The following is a 23,252-nucleotide window of genomic DNA, read 5'->3' as shown; positions in this document are numbered from 1 at the left end:
TCTATGGCACCTGCGTCCAGACCTCTGGAAACTCCATGTCTGGTCCATGGACGGGACGCGGAGGTTCTAGGTGGCCTGCCACAGGCAGTGGTAGACACCATCACTTCAGCTCTACGAGGCCCTGAAGTGGAACCTGTTCGTTGAGTGGTGTTCTTCTCGCCAGAAGACCCCCGGAAGTGTTCGATTAATGTTGTGCTTTCTTTCCTACAAGATGGGTTGGAGCGAAGGCTGTCTCCCTCCACCCTGAAAGTGTACGTCGCAGCAATAGCGGCGTATCACGATGTAGTTGAAGGTAAAACCTTAGGGAAGCACGACTTAATCGTCAGGTTCCTCAGAGGTGCGAGGAGGCTAAATCCTCCTCGTTCTATCTCGCTACCCTCTTGGGACTTAGCCCTGGTGTTTCAGAGCACTTCAGGGCCCTCCTTTTGAGCCTTTGCAGTCCGTTGAGTTAAAAATCCTGTCTATGAAGACGGTACTCCTGACTGCATTGGCCTCAATCAAGAGGGTGGGGGACCTGCATGCGCTTTAGAATTCGGGCCCGGTAACTCTCACGTCATCCTGAGACCCCGGCCCGGATACATGCCCAAGGTTCCTACCACTCCCTTTCGGGACCAGGTGGTGAACCTGCAAGCGCTGCCCTCGGAGGAGGCAGACCCAGCCCTGGCTTTGTTATGTCCCGTCCGCGCTCTTCGCGCTTACGTTGACCGGACACAAAGCTTTAGGACCTCAGAGCAGCTCTTCGTCTGTTATGGAGGCAGCAGAAGGGGAAGGCTGTCTCCAAGCAGAGGTTAGCCCACTGGATAGTGGATGCTATCGTCTTTAGCGTACCAATCGCAAGACGTGCCTTGCCCGTTCGGGTTGCGAGCGCACTCCACAAGGAGTGTTGCCTCCTCCTGGGCGCTGGCTCAAGGTGCCTCGCTGACAGACATCTGTAGAGCTGCGGGCTGGGCGACACCTAACACGTTCGCTAGATTCTATAGCCTCCGTGTGGAGCCGGTTTCTTCCCGTGTACTCGCCTCCAACGGCCGGTAGACGTGAATTCAAGATTCATTCAAGATTCAAGAGTTTTATTTGTCACATACACAGTTATATACACAATATACAACTGGCAGTGAAATGTAAACAGGTCCGCTCCATGGACAGTGCAAATAGCAGTTACAAGAAATTAAAATAGAAATAGAATAAAATTAGAATAAAAAGTATTAACATAAGTAGAATTATAAATAAATCAAGTAAAAGATAAAAATAGGAAATAAGATAAAAATAAAAATATAAAAATTAAAATATGAAAATATAAAAAAATAAGTGGATATGATAAGTGAGATAAACTGTAGACTTAGAAATAAGTGGTTAACATAAATATATATATATGTATATATAAAGAAGTATAATGTGCAAGGTTTAATACAGGTTGTTACGCAGTAACAATAGGAAAGTAAAGTGCAGTGCAATGGCAGTATGTGGATGTTAATGTTTAAACTGGATGTTTATGTGTGTGCGGGGGTGAAGTGAAGTCACGTGACTGAGTTCAGGAGTCTGATGGCCTGGGGGAAGAAACTCCTCCTGAGTCTTTCAGTCTTTGCCATCAGGCTACGGAAGCGCTTACCAGATGGCAGCAGGGTGAAGTGAGAGTTTGCAGGGTGATTAATGTCTCTGATGATTTTAGTAGCTCTACCTCTGCAGCGTTTGGTGTAGGTGTCCTGCAGAGACGGGAGAGCTGAGCCTGAGATGCGCTCGGATAAGCGCACCACTCTTTGCAGGGCTTTGCAGTCGTGACTGGTGCTGTTCCCGTACCACGCTGTGATGCACTGAGTCAGGACACTTTCTATCGCCCCTCGATGAAACCCTGAATTTCCTCAGCTGGCGCAGGTGGTACAGTCTTTGCCTGGCTTTTTTCACCTGTGTCTGGATGTGTGTAGTCCAGGTCAGATCCTCGGAGATGTTCACACCCAGGTATTTGAAGCTGCTCACTCTCTCTACCGGTGTCCCGCTGATCATGAGAGGGGAGTATGACCGATGCTGTCTCTTCCTGAAGTCCACAATCAGTTCTTTGGTCTTGTTAACATTCAGAGAGAGACAGTTGTCCTGGCACCATGATGTCAGTTGCTCCACTTCGTCCAAGTATGCCGTCTCATTGTTGTTGGAGATGAGACCCAGGACAACAGTATCATCAGCAAACTTGATGATCGAGGTGGAGCTGTGTGTGGACAAACAGTCATGGGTGTAGAGAGAGTAGAGCAGGGGACTCAGCACACAGCCCTGTGGAGCTCCAACACTCAGGGTGATGGAGGTGGAGGTGAACTGGCCCAACTCTCACCGCCTGGGGTCTGCCAGTGAGGAAATCTTCAATCCAGAGGCAGAGAGAAGAATTCAGGCCTAGATCCAGGAGTTTGTGTGTTAGCTTAATGGGAACTATGGTGTTAAAGGCTGAGCTATAGTCAATAAATAGCAGCCTGACATAGTTCCCACTTTTGCTGTCGATGTGAGTGAGGCAGGAGTGAAGGACGTGAGAGATGGCATCTTCAGTCGATCTATTGGGACGATAGGCAAACTGAAGAGGGTCCAAAGTGTCAGGAATGGAGGAGCAAATGTTGTTTTTAATGAGTCTCTCAAAGACCTTCATGACTAAAGATGTGAGAGCCACTGGACGATAGTCATTTAGGCAAGAGGGTTTACTGATCTTAGGTACAGGGATGATGGAGGATCGTTTGAAGGAGGTGGGGACAACAGATGTAGCAAGGGACTCGTTAAATATGGATGTAAAGAGCCCTGCGAGCTGATCAGCACAGGACCGCAGAACACGACCTGAAATACCATCCGGCCCAGCAGCTTTCCTGACATCCACACGTTTGAGTGCCCTCCGAACCTCGTCCTCCGAGACAGAGATCACGTGACCGTTGCTGCTCTGAGGGACTCTCTCTGACGCGTCACTCGCCGGAGTCGCGCTGCCGCGATTACCATCAAAGCGAGCGTAGAAAGAGTTTAACTCGTTCACCAGCAACGGATCAGCTCTCACCTCTGCAGAGGATTTAGTTCCAAAAGCACAGATGGTCCTCAGTCCCTGCCACATCCGCCGGGAGTCGTTGAGTTGGAAATGAGATTCCACTCGGTCTTTATAGCGGAGTTTTGCGGCTTTAACGGCGCGCCGGAGGGCGTAACATGAAGCTTTGTACTCCCTCATATCCCCCGTTTGGAGACCGGCATTGTACGCGATAGTGCGCGTGTTAACTGCAGTGCGGATTGAACTGTCCACCCACGGTTTCTGATTAGGGAAGGACGTTATAGTTATTGTTTGTGTGGCTTGAAGTGCCCGTTCCTGTGTCGGCTTGCTACGCCACTCCCGCCTATGGCCGGATTCGTGCGTTTATCTTCTCCAGTTGTGTTCCCCAGAAATGGTGAACCCTGTCGAGCTCCTCCATCACCCCTTCGGTGTCAGACGTTGCGGCCGTCTGACGCCAGGCCTGCACCCGTATGCTTGTGGAACGTGTGTGTAGGCTGGGTTCCATATGTGTTGGTCCCCTCACGGCGACCCCATATGTGTATTTCCACGGTACCTGCTACCCTACTCGGCTAGCCCCGTGTCTTTCCCTTGACAGAGCCCCGCTCTGTCGTCTCTGGGTGTGTTCTTTCCCCCCTGGGACCAGGTTGGATCCACCCCAGAGACTGCCATATGTTGCACTACCCTGACAGGTTAGTCCTTATGAGTATTCCACCTCTCCTCCCTTGGAGGACGTGGCTCCGCAGCGTTCCATCTCCCTGAGACTGGCACGCTTCCCAGCGTTATCCAGTAGTCACGCAGAGTGGGTCTTGCAGGAACAGCAGTGACTGACCTTCCCTGCCGGGAGCCCTAACTCCCACTCCAACATAGGAGTGGTCCAGTGAGCTCAGGCAGGGCGCTGGAAGGGCCAGCATCTCTGGTTGGTAGGGATCCCAACGTACGTCGAACGTGACCAACTGAAAGGGAACGTCTCGGTTACGTATGTAACCCTCGTTCCCTGAAGGAGGGAACGGAGACGTACGTCCCGTCGCCAGGTGCTGTGCTTCCGCTGAAGGACCGAGTCACTTATTCGGCTCCTCAGTTGGAAAAGCAATATGCGGTACTCCACTTCCGTGTTTATACCCGCGGTGCGGGGCGGTGCGTGGACCGCATGCCAATACAATTGGCTCGTTTCTAATACACTCGAAGTAGACTGGTCTCTGAAGACAGATCCCAATTCGTCGGTCAGTTCCGACGTACGTCTCCGTTCCCTCCTTCAGGGAATGAGGGTTACATACGTAACCGAGACGATTATGTGTATGTGTCTAACAGAACATACCTTAGCACGCTGTCACAGGCTGGAGAATACTTTATTTGTGGTGTTCTTGGTTCATTACTGTCTTGATGTGCGTTGTTCACTCTCTTGACCCGATATTTGAAGGGCGCCCGCGCACGTTTGTGTTTGTGTGTGTGTACGGTTCGTGGTTATATTCATCGATCGGGCAGGCCAAGTAACGTTAATAAAAAAATATAATTCTAATCAACCGCGGGTGGATGAGAGATGAATCATTGTGTTTGTTTGATAAAGACATTTTGCGAGCCTTGGCTGTGACTGAGTCTGTGGCTGTGTCTTGAGAGAGCCTCAAAACCAGGTCAGAAAAAAAGCCTATTGCTTATTCATTATGATGTTTTTGAATGTAAAAATAACGCGAACGCAATAAGTTGACCTCAGACAACAGTATAAGAAAATGAAAAAAGCCAGTTCATGACCCCTTTAAATACTTTTTGGAGAGAGTAATTTGTACAGTAATCTAATAACCCTATTAAAGATGTAATTAGTAACTAGTAATTCATTATTTTTTTAGAGAATTAATTTTGTTTTAATTAATTTTTTATTTTAAATACATTTTATGAACTAAACCACTTGTAAACATATCAGTATCGAAATAACCCATTAAACATGAAGGTATTTAATTTCAGCAAGTGTTGAAAGAAAGGGAAAAAAAACCTACCTTGACAAATATTCACTTCCCTACGATAAATCCAAAATTGCATAAAAAGTCAAAAATATTTCTATCTGAAATATTATTGTTCAATGAAATAATTTGTACTGTATCTTATTTATCCATCCAACCATCCATCCATCCATCTGTGCCTCAAACATTCACTCTCAATTAGCAATAAGTGAGGCTGAGGCTATATACATACTGTATACAATCTATTACACAATTTTAATTCTATAATTGTTTCAATGTTTTTATTTTGCTTAATGGCACGTTTCATTGAGAAAAGATGTAGTGGGAACACGTTGTCACAATTTCAGCCAGTGTTCAAAAAAACTTTAATAAAAAAAATAAAAAAAAATATACCTTGAGAAATATTCACTTCCCTATGATAAATACAAAATTGTATAAAAAGTCAAAAACATATTTAGTTCTATCTGAAATGTAATTTTTCAATGAAATAATTTTTACTCTATCTATCTATCTATCTATCTATCTATCTATCTATCTATCTATCTATCTATCTATCTATCTATCTATCTATCTATCTATCATCTATCTATCTATCTATCTATCTATCTATCTATCTATCTATCTATCTATCTATCTATCTATCTATCTATCTATCTATCTATCTATCTATCTATCTATCTATCTATCTATCTATCTATCTAATCTGATGAAACTGTAACTTTCTTGTCATTCAAAGATATGAGCTCATTGATGCCTCGCAGCTCGTATCAACTGTGCGGCTCGGGCTCCTTGTATGGAGCGACACGCGTGATGATGATCGCGCGCAGATGGGTGGGGGGCGTGTGGAAACTGATCCGCCACGGCGCGCACGGTCTAAAAACTGACTCTTTAATGTACTGGCAAACCGGAGAGACACGGAAACGCCCCACACCTGACTCCCCCTAACAGCGTCCACAGAAAGATCTGAACTAATTCAACAGGGCAAAGGCAAAAGTAGCTGGAGGGACCAAAAGCATCTGTGATTTGTTTGTGGAAGTAGCGCGCGCTCATGGCGCAGACTCGGCTGCTTTAGGAGGGTTACTTCAGTGGATTTTAGTTGGAGAAACTAAGTGATGTCCGACAGAATAATGGATACGCTCAGATTGTCCGCAGCTCTTCTACTTCTGTCTTTATTCAGCTGTGGAAGCGCTATGTTTCCCGAACCCCAACAGTAAGTAGGCAGCACAAAACTTGCATGCTATTATTACCGAGTTGTGCAGATGTTGTTATCAACAATTACTGTTGTTTCTAATAGCAAAATACTTTGAAGTTTAAGTATTTCAAGAGAGGTTGACAGACTGGTACTCTTCCAACCACAAGTTGCATTTAAAAACAGGACGCGTTCACACGGGACGCGTTGCGTCTGCGCTATTTTTATTACAGTCGGTCTATGTACACACGCGTGAGACGTCTTTGGTCGTTGCGTCGCGTTTCTACGGCAGCCTGTGAAGTTAAAGGGATAGTTCATTCCCCTCCCCATTTACTCACAAATGTCGTTTGGTATTTTCTTTCTTCTGAATAAAAGAGACATTTTGGAAAATGTCTTTACTATTCAATAACAACACTACTAAAGAAGTCAAGCCTCAAAATATAAAACAAATCGGTTCTCAAGTTTAACTCACCATCTCAATACTCTGGAGGGGAACTTGATTCTTTAAAAGTAGCTAAATGGGTGAGATCATATAGCCTATACTAATTTTAAAATGCTCAATGTAAATCCCTTAAAGGGATAGTGCACCCAAAAATGAAAATTGTAATTTTGTTCCAAATCTGTACGACTTTATTTCTGCTGCGGACCATAAAATAAGGTAGGCCTATTTTGAGAAATGCCTCAGGCCATATAATGGATGTCAACCTTCAATCTTCTTTAAAGTACTGCAGAAGAAGGAAGGCTAACTCGTGTTTGGACAGACAAGGTGAGTTTTGGGTGAACTGTCCCTTTAAATTTTTCATTTAAAATTATAAATGATAAACTTTTAGTGTAGCTCTTTAACAAATCAATTTACGGCATTTTTGTGTGGTTTTAAAGCACCAAGGCTGCTGGTGCTAGACGAGTGGTCATCAAAACCTGTTGCGCCGCCTGTGCCCTGCGAGTTATTTTTAGTTGAGCAGAGCCTGTCACATGTCCATATAATTTCAAACTCAAACATGTGAAACCTTGCCTTTTTACTGTAATATTATGTATTGAAGCTTACCTCAGATGCTGACAGTAGCAACCTTGCGAGAGCTGCTCAAAGATCATGTTCGCCATCGAATAAATATAGTCTCATTTGCTGGCCTTAAACTACAGTTGTCAGGTGTGGTGTGTTTCACAACGTCTTCAAACTGATATAAACTCTCTCTATGACAGATTGGACACAAGAACAGCTCAAGGCATAGAAGCAATCGGCTGTCAAATGCGACCAATCCGAATCCACTCTTTGCTTGAGATTGTTTTGGGTTTAGACAGAATTTGGTAATATGTAAATCACAGTCTGATGTCCTCAGGCTTGTGTCTGATCTGTGTTGTGAATTTAAAGTCGACATTAGATTAAAAAATGTGTCAATTAGCGTTCTTATTGCATGTTCTTATTAGGAATTATTTGTTGGTTTGTTATTCTAAATCATGAATTATGGTCCATATTGAACATCCATTTTTCCATCCAAAAAATCAAGACCTAATAAATAAACTGACGTCCTGCCATACATTCCGACTTATATCGTGAGCAATATTTCACTTTGCGGAAGTAAAATGGGTTTCGAACAAGGAAAAAAATTATCTTTGCTACGGTTCCTCTGCCCGTCTTTTTTGTCGTTGTGAGCCCCTCTTCCTCCTGATCTGCGTGACTGCATCTTTGTGACCAAACCCTAACCTCCTAATGCCAGAGCCTGTCTGCTTCAGATGCTCTGTGACTCTCCTCCCCAATCTCCCCCACCCCTTCTTAGTGTCTTGTGGCTTTTGCTGTGCTGTGAGGCAAATGATTAATGTCCTCAGATCTGAGTCTGATGTCACCCGTTCCACCCATGAACACTTTGTGAGAGAAGTGCAAAGGAGTTAGCGCATCTGTGCACTTTTGCCATTGTTTAGATGTTATGAAATGTCATCTTCACTTCGGTGAGGGCTTGGGACCTGTCCTCCTCTTTTTATTTCAACTTCTGTGCCTTTTGTTTTAATAAACAGACTTTTAGCTGTGAAAATAAGTGTTCATAGAATTTAAGTAAACAGTTTGCATGGGTTATTTTGAATTGAATTAATCTTTTTCATATTTTCATACTGTTCAAAAGTTTTTGGGGTGGTAAGAAATGTTTTGGTAAAAAAAACTATTTTTTGCTCACCAAGGCTGCATTTATTTGATTAAAATACAGTAAAAACAGCAATATTGGGAAATATTGTTACAGTATTATTACAATTTAAAATATTTATTTTCTATTTTCATATATTTTAAGTCACATGATTTAAGTCCAGCGGCATGATCCTTTGGAAATCATTCTAAAATGCCATCTAAAATGTCTTATCAATTTTGAAAACAGTTGTGCTGATTAATATGTTTGTGTAATCCATGATCATTTCCCCCCAAATTCTTTGTTGAATAGAAAGTTCAAAGAACAACATTTATTTGAAACAAAAGTATTTCTAATATGTGACCCTGGACCACAAAACCAGTCATAAGTCACACGAGTATATTTGTGGCAATAGCCAACAATACATTGTATGGGTCAAAATTATCGATTTTTCTTTTATGCCAAAATCATTAGGATATTAAGTAAAGATCATTTTTTGCAACCTCAGATTCCAGATTTTCAAATAGTTGTATCATGGCAAAATATTGTCCTATCCTAACAAACCATACATCAATAGAAAGCTTATTTATTCACATATTATAATTGTCTTTGCTGTCACTTTTGATTGCATCCTTGCTGAATAAAAGTTTTTGAATAAAAAAAAAAAAGTAAGAAAAAATTGTACTGACCCCAAATCTTTGAGTAGTGTTCATGGAGAACAAAGTGCTTATAAAAAGTGATCATTTTGAGTAGATGACAACACTAAAAGTGACAAAATCAACAATAACTGTGCAATTCAACAAATGGTCAAAGAATACAGTGTATACTTTATCACCAGATCCACCAGATTAATCACCAGATCCTCCTGGCAACTCTCATGAAGATGGGCATCTCAGGAACCGCTCTCCAGTGGTTCAAGTCTTACCTCTCAGGTAGGTCCTTCAGGGTGTCATGGAGAGGTGAAGTGTCTAAGTCACATCATCTAGCTCCTGGAGTTCCCCAGGGCTCAGTGCTTGGACCACTTCTCTTCTCCATCTACATGTCATCATTGGGATCGGTCAGTCAGAAACATGGCTTTTCCTATCACTGCTATGCCGACGACACTCAACTCTACTTCTCATTTCAACCTGATGATCCATCGGTTGGTGTTCGTATCGCTGCCTGCCTAACAGACATTTCAGCCTGGATGAAGGAACATCACCTGCAACTCAACCTTGCAAAGACAGAACTGCTTGTGGTCTCAGCCAAACCAGCACTGCATCACAATCTCTCCATTCAGCTAGGATCATCAACCATAACTCCGTCCAGGACAGCCAGGAACCTTGGGGTTGTGATTGATGATCAGCTAAAATTCACTGACCACATCACTGCAACAACCCAGTCCTGCAGATTTGCACTATTCAACATTAGGAAGGTTAGACCCTTCCTATCAGATCATGCCACACAACTACTGGTCCAAGCTCTCGTTCTCTCCAGACTGGACTACTTCAATGCTCTTCTTGCGGGCCTTCCGGCATGCACTACCAAACCCTTGCAACTGATCCAGAATACAGCGGCGAGGTTGGTCTTTGGTGAGCCGAAGAGAGCACACGTCACGCCTCTCCTCATCAGTCTGCACTGGCTGCCAATAGCCGCTCGCATTAAATTCAAGACACTGGTGCTCGCCTTCAAAACATCCACTGGCTCTGCACCAATATACCTAAACTCGCTCGTTCAGACTTACACACCCTCCAGGAACTTGCGTTCTGCCAGTGAACGGCGCCTTGTGGTGCCATACCAAAGAGGCATGAAATCGCTGTCACGGACCTTTTCCTGGACCGTTCCCACCTGGTGGAATGACCTGCCTATCTCAATTCGTGCGGCCGAGTCTGTGGCCATTTTCAAAAAACGTCTAAAGACACATCTTTTCCAGCAACACCTGACCGATCGAGAATAGCACTTATCATTCTATTCATTGTCTGTCTGTCTAATTTATAAAAAAAAAAAAAAAAAATTCTGTTCTGTGCTAGACTAACTGAGACTTGTTACAGCACTTGCATATTGCTGATATTGTTGCCCTTCGACTGCTCTACCTGCTTCTATTGCCCTCATTTTTAAGTCGCTTTGGATAAAAGCGTCTGCTAAATGACTAAATGTAAATGTAAATGTATACTGGGAAGAGGGCGATTGGGATCTTTGTGTAGGCCTATTTGAATGATATGATTTGGTTGTTTGTTTGACTTAGAAAACTGGAGCATATCATAATAGAAAAACTGGCCCCACTTTATATTAGGTGGCTTTAACTACTATGTACTTACATCAAGTAGGTTGGGCCTCATTCATGAAACACGAGCAGAACAAAATTGTGTGTAAATCCTTCGTAAAGCGGATCTGACGTAAAATTTCGGATTCACGAAAATTTTTGTATTTTCAAAATGTTAGTTGGTACAAAATAAATGTACACTTGCTACACACTACCACGTGTAAATGGTGCGTAAAACATTTGAACATTCTATGTTCGAATTTAGGCAAACTGATGACATTGCATTTTGATGCACAATGTACCATAGACTTGATTTGCCCTGTCTTTTTTATTATCATTTTTTTTAAACTGTTCAGCGTTGGGTAATAGACAGCGCTCGTCACTGTCACTTTTTACCAAGCCGTCCAATCACAGTGGAGGAAGGGCGGGACAAAAACTACACCGACCAATCATCCTACTGGTACACCGACTGAACAACAATAATGAAGTAGTTAATACTGCTTTTTACTGCATTTTTTTATATTCAGTAATATTCTTCAAAATAAGACACTAGTAACACATTACTGCCATGGATATTCTGTATCATAGCAATCAAAGTATCTCAGCTGGAAAATCGCTGGCCGTTTTCAGAGGAGCACCAGCTGTTTTTTGGCTGGCTAAAAATGCTTTGGTGGACACACGATAATTTAATATTTATTGCTAGGCATATGGTCATTTATGCAAAAAACTAGAGCCAAACCTGAGAAAGAATTCCAGAAGATTCCAAAGCGTTCCTGGCCACGTCATTTGCAGTTGTAGGCGGGACGGGGATTATGCTAATTATGAATGAGCGTGCACATGCATCCTATCTACCAATGTTTGGAATTCATTAATATACACACGTTTAACTTCTGAATCTGTGGTATACGAAGCGTTTGTGAATCTGGAGGAGAGTTTTCGTAAAGGTCCACTTTACACGCAAATTACTCAGAATTTGCTCACTACTGTATTTACGAACGTTTCATGAACGAGGTCTATTGTACTTATTGCGTTCATATTGTATTGCAAAACACTTTTGCTGATATTGAGGTGGGATACGGGTAAAGTTAGGGTCAGGTGTGGTGGTATGGGTAAGTTTAAGGTTATAGGGTTAGGTGTGAGGGAATTGTCATCAACTACAGAAATTAATTACAGATATAATTACATGCAGGGAATTTCTAAAATTTAAGTACAATGTAAAAACATGTATGTACACAAAAAGTGCATTGTATCAAATGATTAATGAAAATGTAAGTACATAGTAGTTAAGGCCACCTAATGTAAAGTGGGTCCGAAAAACTTTATTGAGATGCATTACTTTTTTTTCAGCATTATTAGATCTAAGAATAATGTCCTTTTGGACATTGGTTCAGAACATTTGAGGGTGTTTCCCAGCTCATGTGATGGATTCTGTATCCGTCAAGCATGAGTGATGCTCCCTGTCATGTTTTTTTGGACCTGGAGTCTCGTGTCTCACATTTCTGGGCCTCTGGGAGGATGCTACTGGATCAGTTAGCCTCTCCTCACTTTCGAATCGCACATCTACAACATTTGCGTCAGTGTCCTCACCATTTTGCACTTTGACTACAAGCATAATCAAATTTCATGCTTAAGCAGTTCAATACATGGGCCTTTCCCGTTACTAGCCTTATTCCTCCCGCCACAGAGTGCAGAATAAGCATTATTTGCCCTTTGGAAATCAGCCAGCTCATAGTCTTTATGGCGTGGGTTTAACTTTGAACTACGGCTCCAGAGTTTTAGATCTTCCCGGAAAGAAAGGTTTTGCTAGTATATTATGTTCTTGTGCTGTGCTTATGTGTTTGGGGGCAGTTTTTTAAACACCTTAGTTCAGCAGGGAGCCTTTTTGTAGGTATTTGCTGAGCCCTTTGAAAACAGCTGGGAGCTATTTTTGTCACTCAAATACTCAGGCAAAGTTAAAGCTCAGTCAGATTCAGGGTGAATGGTAGTGGACTAGAATCTCTCCTTGTGTGCAATATATAATATGTGTGTGTTGGTTGTGTTGTGTTGTGCTATGAATCATTTTTATAATCAATGATGATGTGTCCAAATGGAGTTTTGACAGAATTAGACCGGTTTGGACAAATTTGTCCCCAGAGGACAGCTAAAGTAAACCCACACAGTGGCCGTCTTCCTGTTCCCATGCCCACATATAATATACTAAGTCTAATTTTGTTTTATTCTTTATTTGGATCCCCATTAGCTTCCACAAAGTGGTTTCTAATCTTCCTGGGGTCCACACAGCCACACAAGACAAAAAATATGCAAATAAAATAAAACCAAAAATACAATTTCACTAATCAAATCATCAAACTATACATCTTAGCAGTAGCAGCACATCAAACATACAACATACATCTACATATTTGTAAGCATATTTTTACATAGTCTTCTAAATACATATGTGCTTTTACTCTTTCGTACGTTAATTGGAACCATATTCAATGCAACAGAACCTCGATAAAGCACCGTGATTTTTTTCCATAAAATTTGTGTGGAGACAATCTAAAAGAGCCTTACTCACTTGATGCGTCAAGTTTTTCCCAGAAGAAACAGGGTCTGTGGTACATGATTACCTTATAGAAATATACCAGCAGTCGTAAATGTAGTTTATCCTTCACTAACAGCCATGATCGTTTTCTATGCATAGCAATAATATTGGCCTGAAATGGACAATGAAGCACTAACCGAGCAGCTCTGTTCTGAGCCATCTAAAGTTTTTCTCAGATGCACTTGACCATATCATTGGGCAGTACTCAAGATGTGATAATACTAACTATAATGAAGTTCTTTGTTCAGGGAAGATGGAGGCGAGAACCGGCGAACATTTCTACGTTGCGTAATATTCAGAAGTCAGGTATCGATATCTTATTCTTTGCTACAGAGTATTTGATGTTATGTACAAATTATCTTTGAATTGATTATGTAATTGGCATTATACATTTAATGTATAACTGTCTGACTGTTAATAAAATTGTTACATTTTGATCCTTTCTGAATTACTCTGTAATTATTAACTATCTCCAGAACGGAACGATATAATTGCAACAAAAGGTTAAAACGAAATTATTAAATGTGTGACTAACTATCAAATATAAATGACCAAACAACCAATTGGCATTCTATCCTAAATTCGACAATATGATAAATGGAGTCAGATTAAAGATATATTAGTTTTAAATCCATTCTACCCAGCTGGAAACACAGAACGTGCAGCCACCTTCACCGCGGTTCGTTACCGATCATTGGAGCGAATTCGGCGGCCTTACAACTTTAATCAAATAAACAAACAAACTGAAAGTAAAAGCGGCAGCCCCTCACGAACGACTGCAGTGCACAAACATAACAAAACGTAAACAAAACACAGCATAAAATCCAGGCCTGAACCTCTCTCATCCTTCACTGTTGTCGCTCCTCCTTTTATGCGACCAAGCTCCTCCATTATCACTCACGATTGGTCTCGTCCCACTCTCACGGTCCCTCTGCCTTGCTGCTTCTTCCTCTCGTACTCTTCGTTCTTCTGGTCAAAATCTCCTGAGTGTCCCCAAAACCCGTCTTAAAACACGGGGAGACCTGTCCTTTCAAGCAGCTGCCCCTAAATTATGGAATGCTCTTCTCCCCGCTTTGCGTGTGGCAGAATCTGTTGACTCATTTAAAAAGCAGCTGAAGACACTTTTATTTAGACAAGCTTTTAGTTAATTCTCGGGCTTTCATGTTTTGTTTTGTTTTTGTTCTGATGTGTTAAATTGTATATACATTGTAAAGCACTTTGTGATCTTTATCTGTGATAAGTGCTATATAAATAAATTTTACTTACTTTTACTTACTTACTTACTGCTTGCCACATACCCCCATCACCCCTCGCAGGCCAGGGAGGTACACCCGCGACTACGCTCTACCCCCACCCACCCCACAAACCCCCACTGCCTCTAGGATGTCAGCCACCCCACCTCGACCCAGGAACAAGGTAGCAAGCTCTCCGTCCCACCGGTCTTCACTCGCTCCAGCACCACCGCCTCGGGTAGCCACTCACGGTCTTCTTTCTTACGCGCTGCCTGATCTCCTCAGCACCGCGATCCCCCTCAGCAGCAAGGGCTCACCAACAGCATGTCCCTCCTTCCTCCCGGGTTTTCGGCACCAATGTAATGAAGTTCGTTGTTATGGGAAGAAGAAGGCAGGAACCGGCAAACATTCAAAATACTTTAATCAAATAAATAAACAAAATTAAGTAAAAATGACAGCCCCTCACGGACGACTGCCGTGCACACACATAACAAAACGTAAACAAAACACAACGTAAAATCCAGGCCTGGTCCTCTCTCGTCCTTCACTGTCGTCGCTCCTCCATTTATGCGACGAGCTCCTCCGTGAGACACGAGTCACGTCCCGCTATCATGGTACCTCAGGCTTGCTGCTTGCCACACTAACGATTGCAACACATCTTTTAAAACTAAAGGTGGAAGAAACACAGAACATTTCCTGGCCACAGCTATACCTTTTCCCATATTGCTTACTATATAATATATATATATATGTTCAGACCAAAACAGCATATTGTCAAGTTTCACACCCAGCAACTTAAAATTCCCACTTGTTACTTGTTCCACTGGAGTTCCGTCAATAAATAGATTCAAGTCAGCAACCATAGTAATATAATTTTTGTTACTAAAAATGATACATTTAGTTTTTTCTATGTTTAAAATGAATTTATTAGTTCTAACCCAGTTCGTAATTGTTTGCAACTCCTCACTTAAATTCTTCTGAAGCTCAGCCGATGTTGAATCATCTGCATACATAACTAAACTAGCATTATCAACAAAACACGGTAAATCATTTATAAAAATAGAAATATAAAAGTGGACCTAAACCACTGAACAGTATACAAAAAGTATTTTTGGTTTCAGAAAAAGATCCATTATAAAATACATTCTTTTTTCTATTGGAAAGAAAACTTATGATCTAGTCAAGGGCTGTAAGTGAAAAAACATACTATTTCAGTTTGGCTACAAGAATAATATGGTCAATAACCATATTATGGTTTCCTTGGTCGACTCATTTGACTCTCATAATTGTTGGCTTTTAGAGGATTTTAGTAGTATCGCAAAATGTTGAATCTACTCAATAATGCTTGATGTTTTAAAGAAAGAGAAATAGAAAAAAACTGTATGCTGGCTTAAAGTTCTTTGTTCAACCCTGAGATATTTGACCACGTGGAAGACTTTTTTCCCCTCGCTCCAATCTTCTCTGACTTCCCCAATGAACTAACTGGAAACTTTGTGGATTGCTCACAGCTGGTTGAATGTTCACCCCCTTCTGAGGAAGCACATCTGCTTCCCACTCCTAATATTACTATGAATGTACATTGCTGAACTCCACAGGTGGAGAATGCCATACAGTACATATGCGTTTACAGTTAGTGTGCTGTTTCTAAGAGTGTTAATGGAAACTTGTTTGTGGGCTATTATCCCAGCATCCTTCTTCTTGTGAGCTGATGAGTGAATCCATTATAGCTACTCTAAATAACTGATCAGTGGTTTCTTCAGGCTTTTTGTGAGAGCTTGTGGCTTTAAAAACAGGCAGTAAGATTGTGTATTGATGTCCTGCAGCTAGTTAGTCCTATTGCATCAGAAATATCAATGTTTTTTTTCTATATATACCCTATCGTTCACACGTTTGAGGTAAGATGTTTTTTTATTTAAATCAATTAATCGTTTTATTCAGCAAGAACGCATTAAATTGATCAAAAGTGAAAGTAAAGACTTGATTTTTTTGTGTTTTTTTTTTGTGTAAACCCTACTTAATGGGGAAAATATGTTCTCACAAAGATGGCAATATCTGAAATCCTTGACCTTGGTTATGGTCATAAGGAATTCCCAAAAGCATTTTCTGGCTGTCAGGTTGATAAAGTGATATAGTTATTGAATAAGAGTAAATGTACATATCAGTGTGTCATGGTTGAGGTTAAGTTCAGTTAAGGTTGGAATATTATACTGTATGTAAACTTGCATTTTTGAACTTGATACTCTCTGGACTCATGTGATGTCTGTTTCTAAGACATGTGCTAGTGAGACAGACAGATGTCCTGACCATGAGTGAAGGAAGGAGAACAAGAGGGACAGAAAGGAGGAGAGATATATTTGTAGAGACAGCCACGGTTGCCAGAGGAGATTACTAATGTGTAAAGAAACCCTACACTCTCCTTGATGGACTCGCTCGCGCACATACACACTCCATCCCCGTTCTCCCAGGATGCACAAAGAGCATATTTGGATTTCAGCCCCACATTTTGCAATTCATTCTGACATAAATCAGTTTTAATCAGAAATTTCAATATCATAACCTAAGGGAAGCTCAGTCCCGGGGGAAGAAAGATGCAGATTGTATGAGCTCAACCAGACAGGCGTAGCAAATATTAAAATATTACATAAAAAAAAGGGAAAATATTTTTTAAACTTTCCCCTTTGCTTTGTTAGAAAATCCATATAGGATAGTTAATTGAAAAATGTAAATTCTGCTCCCAATTACACACCTTATGCCGAGTTCACATAGCACGATTTTAGCCCTGATTTTCACTCGCTGACAGATTTCGCAGAATCGCAGACAAATGCCCAAAATCAGAAGCAAATCGGTGCTTGTTCAGGCGAGTGTCATTCACGCAGTGTGTATTATCAAAGACGCGATCTGAGAGAATTGGCGATGCGTCGCCGACACCCGTGAGATATTTGGCATGCTAAATATCTGGACCTGTCTGCGATTTAAAATCTTGCTGTCAGTGCTGTGTGAAATGTGTTCTGACTAAGAATTGACCTACAGCCAATGAAGAGAACAAGATTCAAGGCAGCAGAAAGTTCGGGGAGCAGTTATGAGTATGGAGTCTCTGCCGAACAAAATTGGGCGTTTCTGAATTTCTGGGTGTTTTCAAACTGGTGGGTGTTTATAAACCATGCAATGAAAATGATCCCCTTCACCCGACCCGACTCCACCCATAAACCCTACCCACACTGTGACGTGAGCAAATCAGGTAACTCAGTGAAAAACGCCCCTTTGTTTATGGCCTCGCCCACTGATCTAACTCCTATTACAATCCTGCAGAGACCTATACTTGGGAGTTTTAGACCAGAATATCAGAATGAATTAGTGTACACAGCTTTACAATTATATCAAACAGAATCAAAACACAAACATTTGCTTGACCAGCCGCAACAGCAGCACATTGCAAAATGATTTATTTACCTCCAACTCTCTTTGCAGAACACACAATCCTTTCTCCCCACGTCTCCCCAACATTTCCTCCTCCATAATCATAATTTTTCTTTTCGCTGCAAATCAGCACACAGACAATTAGGATCGCAAGCTTCTTGCGGGCTATCATTTTTAATAACAGTCGCAGACTCATGCGAGAACTCCGGTCTCTTGCATTATTTCCTTATTACTTCGTGTGTGTTTGGTTGTGAAATGTGGTTTGTGGACCAGACAGAGTTGCCAGCAATTTTTCCTATTGTAAAGCCATGCAATGTGTAACCCCCGGTCGTCGATCCGTCGTGAAATTTGCACTTGAAAGGAAAAGAACAGTGATCTGACCACTTTGAAAATTGTGCAATGTGAACTCGGCATAAGATGTTCAACTTTGAAACACAAATTACATTTTTAACGAAACCCCCGAGAGATTTCTGCCCTTCCATTAAAATCTATTTTAAACTTTCATAAAAACATTTTTAAATGAATCAAACAGTTGTATCCATCTTCTAAAAAGACACAATCATTTTATATGATGAACAGAGATGAATTTTAAGCTTTTATAAACAGTAATCAACATTGCCTTTGTGAACTTTTTGAAACTTGAACGTTTTGGTGGAAAAGACTTTCTCAGGTCTTTCAGGTTTCAAAATTTGTGTTTCGAAAATGATATGATATTTACATTTTGGGGTTGTAAACTTTAAAGGTATTGTTTTGTCGTCATGTACTGTACTCACCCTCAAGTTGTTCCTAAACGCTTAAAGAATTAGTTCACTTTTAAATAAACTTTTGCTGATAATTTACTCACTCCCATGCCATCCATGTCTTTCTTTCTTTAGGCGAAAAGAAATTAAGGTTTTTTATGAAAACATTGCAGGATTTCAATGGGCACCAAACGGTTCAAGGTCCAAATTACAGTTTCAGTACTGCTTCAAAGGGCTTCAAACGATACCAGACGATGAATAAGGGTCTTCTCTAGAAAAAGAAAAAAAAGTTTACGTTTTATAAGCACAAATGCTCACCTTGCTCTGTTCTGTGATGTGCGTTCGTGACGTCACATAATACGCAATTACGTTGAAAAGGTCACGCTTGACGTAGGCGGAAGTACCGAGTCAGTGTTTACAAATGAGTGGAAGGAGGACCATATACACATATTCAAATGTCTTTGTGTCAGTTTATCTTTTAAAATGTCCCTTTCATGTGCGTATCCTGGGTGTTTTAATATTAGAAAGCCTTAAAGAAAATTTTCGTGACTTTTCATAGATTTCCTATACAATCCTGAGCGATTGAAACTGTGGTTGCTCGCACTGCACTTGGATGACGTCACGAACGCGCATCACAGAACAGAGCAAGGCGAGCATTTGTGCTTATAAAACTTAAACTTTTTTTATAATTTTTTTAAATGACCGATCGTTTCGCTAGATAAGACCCTTATTCATCGTCTGGTATCGTTTAAAGCCCTTTGAAGCTGCACTGAAACTGTCATTTGGACCGTGAACCGCTTGAAGTCCTGGAATGTTTTCATCAAAAACCTTAATTTCTTTTTGACGGAAGAAAGAAAGACATGGACATCTTGGATGACATGGGGGTGAGTAACTTATCAGTTAAAATGTATTTAAAATTGAACTAATCCTTTAATATATACTTCCCAAAGAATGCCCAAGTTGCTCTTTTCCATGTAATGAAAGAGAAAGGTATTTTCCTTACATAAATCTATTGAATGGCTTCGAGACTTGGAATACAGTGGTCATATGGAACACTTTTATGATACTTTTACAGGGCGTTTTCTTCTTTTTGTAGCTTGGCATAATAATCAACGTCCACTTTCTTTGGAAAACAGCAGCTTTTGACATACTGGATAATATCTCCTTTTTGTGTTTCAATGAAGTGTTGTTTTTTGGTGAACTATTCCTTTAACTGCCCTTTAACTCAAACATATCTCTTTGTGTGCATGAAATGAGTGCCTGGCATGCATGGCTATGCAGGCTGGCTCCATTTCAACAGTTTCTAATAATACAACAGTCTGTATTAGAAAAACATCCCTGGTCGTTCACAATGTCACTGCGACTTTGTCTGGCTCTTGCCCTTCCCACCTCGGCACAGTGGGAATGCGAGCTGCGAAAGTCGTGCCGACGGTACTGTGCTGAATATAGCGGGTGAATAGAATTTGGGTTGCAGGTGGGTCACAGCGCCCATCTGAACATTCTCCAGTGTTCTTTGATCTTGGGTGACATCGCTGGTTAACAGAGCATGCAAATACAACACATACTGGGTTACCTCAGATTAAAGTTCCTAATATGCATTTTGCACAGTCCAGAAATAGTCCTGCTCCGATCAGTTGCCGGTAATGAATGAGTTCATATGAAATATTCATATGCAGTGTTAATTACATGTTATAAAATTGTGAAAATACAAAATTATTCTCTTTTGTCATTGCAATTTTTCAGAAGGCTTACCTCCCTCTCTCCCTCCCTCTCTCCCTCCCCTCTCTCTCTCTTTCACACATATCTCACATAGACACACAGAGAGAACATGATTTACAGCTCTCGTATCTTACTGAGTGTGATTGAATCAAACATCTTCTGTTTAAGACTCTCCGTCATGTACTGACAGTTAGGCAGAAACATAAAAGAATATTCTAAGAATGAATTGCAGCAGCTCATTTGCACATGCTCTTTGCATTATTTTTGTTACTAAATACATTTTTTTTTCCAAATATTAATGTTTAAAATAAAAAAAAAACCGATTAATAACAACTATTTCACATTTAATTTGTCTATTGACTGCAATTCAATAAATAAAAATTATTTGTTATTGCTATTTTATTAACTTCAGAAATAATTTATTTAATTTATATATTGACCGCCATAGATAGATAGGAAGATAGATATGACAAGAAAGTTACAGTTTCATCTGATAGATAGAACGATAGATAGAACGATAGATAGAACGATAGAACGATAGATAGATAGATAGATAGATAGATAGATAGATAGATAGATAGATAGATAGATAGATAGATAGATAGATAGATAGATAGATAGATAGATAGATAGATAGATAGATAGATAGATAGATAGATAGATAGATAGATAGATAGATAGATAGATAGATAGATAGATAGATAGATAGATAGACTGTAAAAAAATATTGTGATTTTAACGGTAAGAGACTGTAAAAATGCTATGGTTAAAAACAGTCAACTGGTTAACAGAAAGTTTCCGTAATAGATCTAACCTTACATTTAATGTAATTTGACAGTAAAATACCGTTAAATTTACAGTTTTTGGAAGTGAAAAAGAACAAGTCGTTGTGTAATTTACAGTGAAAAACCGTAAATTGACCTTCTTCCCAGTGTGATACTTCACATTTGATGTATTTTTGTTGAAGTAACTGTTTCTTCTTAGTTTTTCTTAGTGTTTTTCTAATCAGTTCTGTACATTAGGATTTTATGTTACATTTATTGTTGTTAAATTAATGCTTATTGCATTTTTTAAATTTCATGTGTGTGACCAAGATGGTGTTTAGTGATAGATAGATAGATAGATAGATAGATAGATAGATAGATAGATAGATAGATAGATAGATAGATAGATAGATAGATAGATAGATAGATAGATAGATAGATAGATAGATAGATAGATAGATAGATAGATAGATAGATAGATACATAGATAGATACATATATATTAATTATATTATATATATATAGTGTAATTTTTTACATGTAAAATTTTTATTCTTCACTGAATAAATGGGTCTTCATATTGTCTCTTTATACATGATAATATATATCTAAAAATAACTCAACTCCACGGTAAAGCTTACGGTGTCTTTTGATCATTGTCCTCTACATCTCACCAAATAACAGTGTACTATGTAGTCATCCGCCTTGTTTTTCCATTTACAAATTACAAACATCACCTCAGAGAGAGCAAGATAGAGACTGACAGACAGGAGAGTGAGAGTGGCAGAAATGGAGCTGAGAAAGCGCTAAACCGATGAAGTGAGAGAGAAACAGCAGAGGGAGGTGGCTTGTTTATTTCTGCTCTCTTGTGTCAGGTTTACTACTAGTTGTTCCCCAGAAACATAATTAAATCCCACCCTATTGCTTTGTGCTCTACTTAAATACTTGCAGAATGTTTTAGAAGACTGAATGACATCTGATTGAAGAGGTTTGACAGATGAGCGGAGATTGAAGTAGCAATTAATTTATAAAGGTCAGTTATAGCAGTGCTTGACATGAACAAAATTAAATGCCGGTACTCCCCAAAGGGGTCGAGATGGGGTCCGGTGGGGGGGGGGTTCGGGCGGATTGGTTGTCTTCCTCAGTTGCAAGGGCGTAATTTGGATTTAAACCCATGGCATACTCCCTTGTGAGGTTTATTCGTTTGCTTGTTTGTTTGTTTGTTTGTTTTTGCAAAATGGTCCACACATGCAAAGTTGGTTGATAACATAACAGTAATAAAAAATGTCCTGTCATCTTTTGGAATATCTGAAATCCAGGTTTTTCCTATCGGTCATTATTAGCAGAACACATTTTACACATGGGGAAAACCAATTGTTTAGTCAATTGTTTGGTCCATACTTTAAAGCTCTTGATTCTAACTTGTACTTGACCTTATGAAAAAGTAACATAGATCTTGTAATTGTTTAACTATAGCATTTGTTACAATAAGGATATAATTACAGGTAAGACCATTGATGGCTCCTCATTACCATGCTTAGGCCAAGGTAAAATTTTTATAGCATATATGAAAAATAGCAACCTACACATTAACACATGAAACAGTCGTAGGCTAAAATAAAAATCTATCCCCCTAAAAGATTCTCTATTATAAATTCTACAACAAGTTCAAAGTCGAAATTTACCACAATAAATACAATAGAACGTGATCAATTCTAGTAAAGGTGGTAATGAGTTTAAGGGTGCTTTCACACTTGGTTCGATTGCTTGGACTAAACCCCAGTTCGAATGCTCCCCCCTCCTCCTGCCCATACAAACACACATTTTTATCAAATCATACGTCATTAATAGCAGTTCACTTCCGTGATTTAGTACGATTGCGTTCACGTCAGCAGCGAACCGTACCGGATTTCACATTAACCGAACCCCAGACCACCTTTTTAAGCGGACTCAGGTACGGTTCGCGGGTGTGCATCCGACAGCGTTCACATCATCCAGACTCCAATCGAACTCGGGCGCGCACCAAAAGTGCTAGTGTGAAAGCACCCTAAAAAGCTTTCTAATTAATGTTGAGCACTGGTTATACGTAAATGGCCTGATATGGCCTTTTTTGAGAGGTGGAACAGCTCTGGAATCAGCCCTGAAAACCTAATGCTGTGCTGTGATTGTGTGAATTGAGCTCAGGTTAAGTCACTGACAGTGTACGGACCTGTTGCTTGTTGTCAGCAGTGTTGATGGCGTTTTCACGAGGATCCCAGGAGCATCTGTTTGTGGGTGTGAAGACTGTATAGAAACGTG

At 40.5% G+C, this 23,252-nt stretch overlaps 1 protein-coding gene across 1 annotated transcript in view; it reads left to right on the top strand.

Moving 5' to 3' along the window:
* The first annotated feature begins 5,776 nt into the window (after nt 1-5,776).
* The window catches only part of cacna2d1a (calcium channel, voltage-dependent, alpha 2/delta subunit 1a), a 101,713-nt gene continuing 84,237 nt past the window's right edge, over nt 5,777-23,252 (top strand). The window contains exon 1 of the mRNA XM_079817221.1: nt 5,777-6,163. Coding sequence (XP_079673347.1) covers nt 6,066-6,163 — 98 coding nt within the window. The 5' untranslated portion in view covers nt 5,777-6,065. The remainder of the gene's footprint in view (nt 6,164-23,252) is intronic.

This window comes from Gobio gobio, assembly GCF_949357685.1.
Source record: "Gobio gobio genome assembly, chromosome: 5".
Classification (NCBI taxonomy): Eukaryota; Metazoa; Chordata; class Actinopteri; order Cypriniformes; family Gobionidae; genus Gobio; species Gobio gobio.
This window is presented reverse-complemented; position numbering and strand designations above follow the sequence as displayed.